General features: G+C 49.1%; 1 protein-coding gene across 1 annotated transcript; it reads left to right on the top strand.

Annotated features, from left to right (window-relative positions):
- The first annotated feature begins 2156 nt into the window (after positions 1 to 2156).
- On the top strand, positions 2157 to 8508 carry LOC127781210 (probable mixed-linked glucan synthase 6). Its single transcript, XM_052308135.1, has 3 exons — positions 2157 to 2782; positions 4831 to 5575; positions 6107 to 8508. The coding sequence occupies exons 1-3, from the start codon at positions 2463 to 2465 to the stop codon at positions 7898 to 7900; spliced, it is 2859 nt and encodes a 952-aa protein (XP_052164095.1). The 5' UTR covers positions 2157 to 2462; the 3' UTR covers positions 7901 to 8508.
- The last annotated feature ends 1184 nt before the right edge of the window (positions 8509 to 9692 follow it).

Below are 9692 nucleotides of genomic sequence, written 5' to 3'. Positions count from 1 at the left end.
CGTACCTAAGTACCCCCCCCCCCCCATTTAATATCCCGGGGTTAATTAATTAACGTGCTGGCATTTCTGGTTGGATCAACCTTGCTCACATTTCTGCAAGCTTCTTAATCAGTAATCACTACAAAAAATAAACTCTCATCAATTATCAAAAAAATCAATAATCAATTTATGAGCTTTAATTTCTTACCACAAACTTACTAGCCAAGATTGTGACATGAATGTACTCTGCCAAAACGATGCTAATATATGGTGAGGTATCATGTATAGTACAGGGAAGGGTTAGCATGTGTTACTCTCGGTGCCATATGTGTCCCTGTCCTAACAACTGGCCACAGCCAAGTGGACCGGCATGAACACAAACATACACAAAAGCTGTAGGCCTTCAGGGCTTAAACCCCCCCCCCCCCCCCCCCCCCCTCTCCGTTAGTTCAGCCACCACCATCACCACGATACTACATGTATGCTGCTTTCCTCCTCTTGTTTTAAGCATATGTGCCCAAAAAGAAGAAAATAATTTGAAGGGGGGGCGAAAAGACATCCGCTGCGGCCCCCCGGTTTTACCTCTTCTCGCGAACAAGTACCGTTTCAATCCCTTTCGGGTTGGTTGCAATATGTAGTTTCGAACAACCCGTGCGTGTGTTTTATGGTCCGTGCAATTATGTTAACTCCTAACGAAATTTACAGCATCATATCATGTTTGTTGAGAACCAGTCTTCCATGAATTGAACTCGTTTTTTTTTAAAACGAATCGGTGAGCTGCTAGTTTCATTGAATAGAGAAGAAGCAAACTGTACAATAGAGGTACGTATTAATTAGCTTGGGGACGTAACGGGAAATCCTGACGAGTGGGGGGGACCAAGAAGAAAATTCAGGGCCCTTCTCGTGAATCATTTGCTTGCAAGAGAACAAAAGAATGTGATGTGTGGAAAATTGATTCTGTCCACCTCTTCTGTGAATGAAATTACTCCAATACAGTGCCCCCTGCCTCCCCTCTGCTTTTCAATCCACACAAGGCAAGAACATAGTATAAAGCCATCCAGCACTTGATCAGGCAAGGCAGGCAGCCAGGCATGGAGATCAAGCCTGCAATTAAAGCAAAGAGAGAAAAAAACATTAAACAAATAAATAAACAAACAAATACTAGAATTGTGGGCAATTCCTTGCAACTGCCATTTTTACAAGCTGGTGGTGGTACTGGCAGTACCACCACTGCAGCATCTCAAGCCCAATCCAACGTGCACAGTTCAGAAGAAAACTGCATCTGCATTGGCTGTCATAACTGCATTGCAGCCATTGAAGAAGAAGAAACACATCACACATGCAGCAAGCGCTGCAAAGCAAGGCATTGCAATGTGGTCACAGAAAGGGGTTTGTAACTAGTACCCCCAGGCAAGAACCAGCTCATGCATTGCAACACTACAATGGAAATACATGGGATTGCATTGTCATCACGGGTCAGCTAGCAGATGCATTTAGCCCTGGGGAAAAAGAAAAGAATCTTCCAATCGAAAGGAGCAAGGCCCTTAGCTAGCAATCCTTGGCAAAAGTGGCTGTTCCTTGCATGCTCCCAGTGTTAAAAAAAACAAGAACTAAGTGTGCATAACAAAACAAACTAATCATCACTCCCCCCAACTTTATTCTATTATTCCCCTCCTCTTCCTCTTCCCTGATTAAACATAGTTTACATTAGATTAGTAGTGATCAAATCAGAGAAAGAAATCATCATATCTTGTGGGATGCTCCTAAACTAGTACAAGAGCAAAGAGGGAAAACAAAAGATGAAAAAGGGAACTAATACAAAAAAAAGAACAAAAACCAAATTAAAATGTTGGCTAGCTAGCTAAGTTTTGTGCCATATCACATGGCAAGAGGAGGAATATGAGTGGAAGCAACCTGGTTGGTGGGGTGCCCCCATATGGGCCTCTCATGCTCATATGCAAACAAGTATTGTTTGCTTGCTTGTATGCCACCTACATGTACACATTCACAAAGCACACAACACAGCTCATATCCATAACACACACACACACACACACACATACAAATCTTCTTTTCTTTTTTACAAAAATTAAACACGCAATTAATGCTAATCACTTTGTGTTTGACACCTGATTAGCACATATAAATCCAGGACCTCCCCCTCCCCTACAGCCTTACCTCCAAAAAAAACCATTTGGGTCTCTCTCCCTTTGAGAGCCCCCTACCGACACTTGTTTGCCCTTAATTTCTATATATCCCCCACGTACTTTACGACCCATTTCTCACACCCCTCTTCTCCTCCTCTTCTTCTCCACCACCTCCATTGCTGCTCGCCTCTCTCACCTCCTCCTCCTCCTCTTGTGTGGAGCTCGTCGGCGTCGAGGTGTAGCTAGCTAGCTAAGCTTGTTTTGCCATTGTTGTGTTCTTGGTGTTCGGAGAGGGAGCTTGCCTTTGCCTTGAGGGGAGAGGCAAAGGCATTAGCAATGGCGCCAGCGGTGGCCGGCGGCGGAGGGAGGAGGAACAATGAGGGGGTGAACGGGAACGCGGCGGCGCCGGCGTGCGTGTGCGGGTTCCCGGTGTGCGCGTGCGCGGGGGCGGCGGCGGTGGCGTCGGCGGCGTCGTCGGCGGACATGGACATCGTGGCGGCGGGGCAGATCGGCGCCGTCAACGACGAGAGCTGGGTCGCCGTCGACCTCAGCGACAGCGACGACGCCCCCGCCGCCGGCGACGTCCAGGGCGCCCTCGACGACCGCCCCGTCTTCCGTACCGAGAAGATCAAGGGCGTCCTCCTCCACCCCTACCGGTGAGCCCTCTCACTCCCTCCTCCATTGCTGCACTCATAGCTTCCACCTCCAACTAATTAATTAACCGTTTCTTTCCCCCAAAAAAAAAAATCCAAAAACTAATTAACCGTCTCCTCTACAATTAACCAATTTAGTCGGTTTTAATGAACTTGATTAGTACAAGTAGTAGTAGAACACAGCAAGCTAAGTTTAATTACCAGCTTTAGTAGGAAGAGTTGCAAGAGTGTGAACCAGCTAATTAATTACTGTGGGCGAGGCGTAGTAATTACCACCACCTCCAAGGATTAATCAAATCCGATTTAAATCCGAGGAGACAAGTGCACGTTAGAGCCCCGGCCAATGGGGGAGCGCCACGTAGCGCATGGCTCGAGCCGGACCAAAATTAGCGCGTCCCGTGGATGGGCCTTGTCGGGCTCGGTGCGGCGCGGCCACCTTTTTTTTTTGCCACCCTGAGCCACTGTACGGTGGGGCCCACGCGGTGGGGAGTTAATCGTTATTCGCCGGCCAGCCTCGTGCATGGCTGGCACGTGGGCCCACATCTCCTCAAAAGGAATAATTGATGCAGTAAAAAATTTACTAGGAGTAGTACGTAGGTTTTTTTACTAGTTTGAGGGTGGTGGATTTACTGTGGGGGTTGGATGGGTGTAGATTTGTTGCGAAATTTGGCTGGAAATGGGAATCCGAGGTGAAATTTATTGGATTTTTGCCGTGTAGAGGGCAGGCAGCATGCATGGCTTGCATGTGAATCCAAAGGTAGCAAAACATCATTCAAAGCCTCACTGCTGCAGTTTTAGGTTGGGGCAGAAAAAACGGTAGCAATAAAGAAGGTAATCTTTTTTGCACTGTATATAGAGAGAGAGAATAAAAAGGGAGCTGCTTTTTTTAGGTGAAAAGACTCGAAAAGAGTGGTGAGTTTAGGTTGTTCTAGATGATGGTGGTGTTCCTGCACTGCAGTGCTCTTTGTGTGGATTTATTGTTAGCTAAGGGAATGATTGGGAAATTTTGCTGTGTTTTTTTGTGTAGTGGTAAAGAGAAAAGGACTAGCATATCATAAAGTGAGAGAGAGAAAAAAATAAAGCTTAGTGCAGGATGGATTATGTGTGTAGCTAGGGGGGAAGGGGGGGTCAGGCTTGCACTAAGAAAGCAATGAATAAAATGGGAGGGGTACATTTTAGTATTACGAAATCACAGTTACGGTGCACTTGGATAATAATCACAGTATATTAAGGTCGACAAAAGTACACATCTTGATATACAAAACTAGTTACAGAAAGATGGAAAATTTTTTACTCTAGTGAATTATTGTTAGCACTCATGAGAAACACTTGCACTAGTTTAGGAGGAGAAGGTTCCAAATCCTTTCTTCTTTTTGGAACCAATACAACTAGAACAATCTTTTTCTCCCATTGATAGACAGATAGAGAAAGTGGCAAAAAAAGAAGAAAAGAAAAAAAAACAGAGAGCAACGAATCTAGGGGAGCACCACCACTAGCGTGGGCCCCACGGTGGCTGGCTGGCGCTTTCAAGGCCTAGGGGGTGGTAGGTGGGGCCCACTGACAGCCGCATGTCGGTGCCCCGCTGCGCAGCGAGGCCGTGAGCGCCGCGCCAGCTCACGCGTCATTTGACTGCCAGCTGTCTCCCCCCTCCCCGTCACATGATTGGCTCCTCCCCCCTACCTTTAATTTTATTTTTCTTTTTTCTTTTTTGACATCCATAATTAAGAATTTTCAAATGGTAAAATAAATATAATAGCGCTAGTTTGAACTTGAATATAAATATAAAAGTGGCAACAGTTTTCTCCTCCTCTCCCATGCAGTAATCGAGCTGTGCCTAACATGGTCCATGTTCCCCCAATTATTGCGCCTCCTCCATCGTGCCCGTGCATGCACTACCCCCCAATCAATTATTACTCGTCTTCATTAGCCACACATTACCTGTCCAACCAGGCACAAGCAAAATATAATTAACTACTAATTAATTACTACTTGCTAATTAACAGCAAGTGATGTGGTTAATGTAATAACTGGATGGTAATTGGATGCTGCAGGGTGCTGATCTTTGTGAGGCTGATCGCGTTCACACTGTTCGTGATATGGCGTATCGAGCACAAGAACCCGGACGCGATGTGGCTGTGGGTGACGTCGATCGCCGGCGAGTTCTGGTTCGGGTTCTCGTGGCTGCTCGACCAGCTCCCCAAGCTGAACCCGATCAACCGCGTCCCCGATCTCGCCGTCCTCCGCCGCCGCTTCGACCACGCCGACGGGACCTCCTCCCTCCCGGGGCTGGACATCTTCGTCACCACCGCCGACCCGATCAAGGAGCCCATCCTGTCGACGGCGAACTCCATCCTCTCCATCCTCGCCGCCGACTACCCCGTCGACCGCAACACCTGCTACCTCTCCGACGACTCTGGGATGCTCCTCACCTACGAGGCCATGGCGGAGGCGGCCAAGTTCGCGACGCTGTGGGTGCCCTTCTGCCGGAAGCACGCCATCGAGCCGCGCGGGCCTGAGAGCTACTTCGAGCTCAAGTCCCACCCCTACATGGGGAGGGCGCAGGAGGAGTTCGTCAACGACCGCCGCCGCGTCCGCAAGGAGTACGACGACTTCAAGGCCAGGATCAACGGCCTCGAGCACGACATCAAGCAGAGGTCCGACTCCTACAACGCCGCCGCCGGCGTCAAGGACGGCGAGCCCCGCGCCACCTGGATGGCCGACGGGTCGCAGTGGGAGGGCACCTGGATCGAGCAGTCGGAGAACCACCGCAAGGGCGACCACGCCGGCATCGTCCTGGTCAGTATAATTAAAAGTTAATTAATTATTACTCTTATAGTACAAATCTTTTGTTTATGTGATTATTTGGTTAGTTAGTGATGACTTGTCAGGGCGAATATTATTTTGGATTGGGAGATATGTGTGGGATTTTGATGGAATTGACGTGGTGATAGTCAAGAGCGCAACCACCACGCACTAATTGCACATTAGTAGTCGTAGCAGCATGCAGGATAATGACTCACTAGTGTCTGAACAAGCTAGTGGTTGGGGTGGTCCTTTCCACCCAGACAGCACCACCACATCACCATTAATCCACACCCCCCTAATTAATCTCACCTCCTCTCACCATTAACTAACCACCATTTCTTAATTACTGCTACAAGTACAAGTTAATTAATTAATTACCACAATATAATTAACCATCAAGTTTAATTGCAGTGATTACTAATTAATTATTTATTAATCCTAGTAGTGGTAAATATAGGAGTAGTAATTAGTACTAGATGACTTTTTTTTACTGATATGGTAAATGATGGTAAAAATGTGCAGGTGTTGCTGAACCACCCGAGCCACGCACGGCAGCTGGGGCCGCCGGCGAGCGCCGACAACCCGCTGGACTTCAGCGGCGTGGACGTGCGGCTGCCGATGCTGGTGTACGTCGCACGTGAGAAGCGCCCCGGGTGCAACCACCAGAAGAAGGCCGGCGCCATGAACGCGCTGACCCGCGCCTCCGCCGTGCTCTCCAACTCCCCCTTCATCCTCAACCTCGACTGCGACCACTACATCAACAACTCCCAGGCGCTCCGCGCCGGAATCTGCTTCATGCTCGGCCGCGACAGCGACACCGTCGCGTTCGTCCAGTTCCCGCAGCGCTTCGAGGGCGTCGACCCCACCGACCTCTATGCTAACCACAACCGTATCTTCTTCGACGGCACGCTCCGTGCCCTCGACGGGCTGCAGGGGCCTATCTACGTCGGCACCGGGTGTCTCTTCCGCCGCATCACGCTGTACGGGTTCGAGCCGCCGAGGATCAACGTCGGCGGACCGTGCTTCCCGAGGCTCGGTGGGATGTTCGCCAAGAACAGGTACCAGAAGCCTGGGTTCGAGATGACCAAGCCTGGTGCCAAGCCGGTGGCGCCGCCGCCGGCGGCGACGGTGGCGAAGGGGAAGCACGGGTTCCTGCCGATGCCCAAGAAGGCGTACGGCAAGTCGGACGCGTTCGCCGACACCATCCCGCGCGCGTCGCACCCGTCGCCGTACGCGGCGGAGGCGGCGGTGGCGGCCGACGAGGCGGCGATCGCGGAGGCCGTGATGGTGACGGCGGCGGCGTACGAGAAGAAGACCGGGTGGGGGAGCGACATCGGGTGGGTGTACGGCACGGTGACGGAGGACGTGGTGACCGGCTACCGGATGCACATCAAGGGGTGGAGGTCGCGCTACTGCTCCATCTACCCGCACGCGTTCATCGGGACGGCGCCGATCAACCTGACGGAGAGGCTGTTCCAGGTGCTCCGGTGGTCGACGGGTTCGCTGGAGATCTTCTTCTCGAGGAACAACCCGCTGTTCGGGAGCACGTTCCTGCACCCGCTGCAGCGCGTGGCGTACATCAACATCACCACCTACCCGTTCACGGCGTTGTTCCTCATCTTCTACACCACCGTGCCGGCGCTGTCGTTCGTGACGGGGCACTTCATCGTGCAGAGGCCGACCACCATGTTCTACGTCTACCTCGCCATCGTGCTCGGGACGCTGCTCATCCTCGCCGTGCTGGAGGTGAAGTGGGCGGGGGTCACCGTGTTCGAGTGGTTCAGGAACGGGCAGTTCTGGATGACGGCCAGCTGCTCCGCCTACCTCGCCGCCGTGCTGCAGGTGGTCACCAAGGTGGTGTTCCGGCGGGACATCTCGTTCAAGCTCACCTCCAAGCTCCCCGCCGGCGACGAGAAGAAGGACCCCTACGCCGACCTGTACGTGGTGCGGTGGACGTGGCTCATGATCACCCCCATCATCATCATCCTCGTCAACATCATCGGCTCCGCCGTCGCCTTCGCCAAGGTGCTCGACGGCGAGTGGACGCACTGGCTCAAGGTCGCCGGCGGCGTGTTCTTCAACTTCTGGGTCCTCTTCCACCTCTACCCCTTCGCCAAGGGCATCCTCGGGAAGCACGGCAAGACGCCGGTGGTGGTGCTCGTCTGGTGGGCCTTCACCTTCGTCATCACCGCCGTGCTCTACATCAACATCCCCCACATCCATGGCCCCGGCCGCCACGGCGCCGCCTCACCATCCCACGGCCACCACAGCGCCCATGGCACCAAGAAGTACGACTTCACCTACGCCTGGCCATGAGGACGCCGTCGCCGGAGACGAAGAAGAAAACACAAACAAGAACAAGACGACACCAACAACACCAACAACAACAAACACGAGATGAGTACGTTCTACTACACGCTGCTGCAACAACACATACTACTGAACACTGTGCATGCATTTGATCGAGCGACCCGCCAAAATTTGAAAGTTTTTTTTTTCTTCTTTTCTTTTAACCTTATTTTTTTCCTCTTTTTGCCCCCTCCTCTCTCTCCTTTTCTTTCTTTTTAGTTTTGTCCAGAAAAAAGATGGTGTTTATTTGATTTAGTTTTTTAATTACCTGTGGTAATTAATTATGTATTATACATTACTGCAAGGAAGAGAGGGGGGCTTACAGGTGGGGCCCGGGGGGTGGGGGTGTGGTGTATGATTGTACTGTACATGCTGGGAGATGTATGTATACGGAGACAAAAAGACAAGAGTCACAGAGAGTGAGAGAAAGAGAGGCTGGAAGTGGGCCCGGCCAGGTGGTGGTGGTATTCTTTTAGTATATGGAAACAATAAATTTAATTTCATTATTCGTGCAATTGTGTCCTTTTTTTTTTTTGTCCACTATATATACTATCACTGTTCTTTTGTCCTTGGGATCTTCTTGTGTAGGTAATCTGTGGATGTGAATGAACGAGCTGTACATGTCCTGTTCTGTGTTTGTACATTATAAATGTTGGAATCTTCATTTGAATTTACTTACAAGTACTTGCTGAATGTTTAGTGCTCTCTGTGATAGCCTGTTTGAGAAACTTGAGAGAATCAAATTGGTGCTTTATGTTGACATTGAAATCATCAAAGAAGTTGTGAGGGATACATGATGCTTCCTAGTGAGTGAAGAACCCCTTTGTTCCAAGCAGAGCAAGCGTTCTCGAGTTCATTAGTGACAATTTTCAGTAATGAAAGTATTACTCTTAAGATTATTATTCATTTCTACAGTTTTGCTGCTACATGGCTTAGGCTATGTTCGAATGAGAGATGAGCTAATATTAGTGACGTGTAAAACAACACATATTATTAGCGCGCGATTAATTAACTATTACGAAAAAAAAAAGGTTGGTAGTGCTGCAGTTGCGCCACAACCGGCAGCAAGCAGCAAAGCCACAACACTGGAGTATTATTTAACAGTTTGGGAAGTATCTAAGCCGTTGAGCCGAAACGCTTGAAGCCTTATAAGTCACAACCATAACATGCCTTTTCGTTCAAAACTACGTTCACCTTAGCTACTTTATCCTTTTTCGCTAGCACGTTTTTTTAAACTGTTTGTGTTCCGTGCGAAATTTTTATATAGAAGTTGTTTTTTTAAAAAAATATATACCAATTTTTAAGTTTTTAATAATTAATACACAATTTATCATACACTAATCACGCTTTTTACATGGCTAATCAGCCGTTTTCATACACACTTCATAACCAGCCCTTAGTATTTTCACGAGAATTCACGCCTCACAACGCCGATCTAATTGACACATGAATAATAATAGATGGATGGATAATAGCGTTAACTTTTGAGGGATTAACTCGTGATGAGTGACACAAGAACGGCAACAGATGAATTGTGAAAAGGAGGACCTTCTGCACTTTTACTACTAGTCCTATCCAAAGAATCATCTGGCTACCCATAATGTAAGTCATAATGTAAGTCATTTTAACATTACCCATATTTATATAGATGTTAATAAATCTATATATTATAAAACGGAGGGAGTACTTGAGTCCTGTACTAGTAGGTAGCAGGTTGATATGGCGACAAGCATGATTCAACGGCCTCACATGTACACCT

Source organism: Oryza glaberrima, chromosome 8, assembly GCF_000147395.1.
Source record: "Oryza glaberrima chromosome 8, OglaRS2, whole genome shotgun sequence".
Lineage (NCBI taxonomy): Eukaryota > Viridiplantae > Streptophyta > Magnoliopsida > Poales > Poaceae > Oryza > Oryza glaberrima.
The sequence above is the reverse complement of the archived record's forward strand: the minus strand, read 5'-3'. Positions and strand labels throughout refer to the sequence as shown.

Bases quoted from the DNA above. Each gene is read 5' to 3' on its own strand.
- LOC127781210 (XM_052308135.1), top strand. From the start codon at position 2,463: ATGGCGCCAGCGGTGGCCGGCGGCGGAGGGAGGAGGAACAATGAGGGG. The intron at 2,783-4,830 runs GTGAGCCCTCTC...TGGATGCTGCAG, and splicing joins GTCCTCCTCCACCCCTACCG to GGTGCTGATCTTTGTGAGGC. The intron at 5,576-6,106 runs GTCAGTATAATT...AAAAATGTGCAG, and splicing joins ACCACGCCGGCATCGTCCTG to GTGTTGCTGAACCACCCGAG.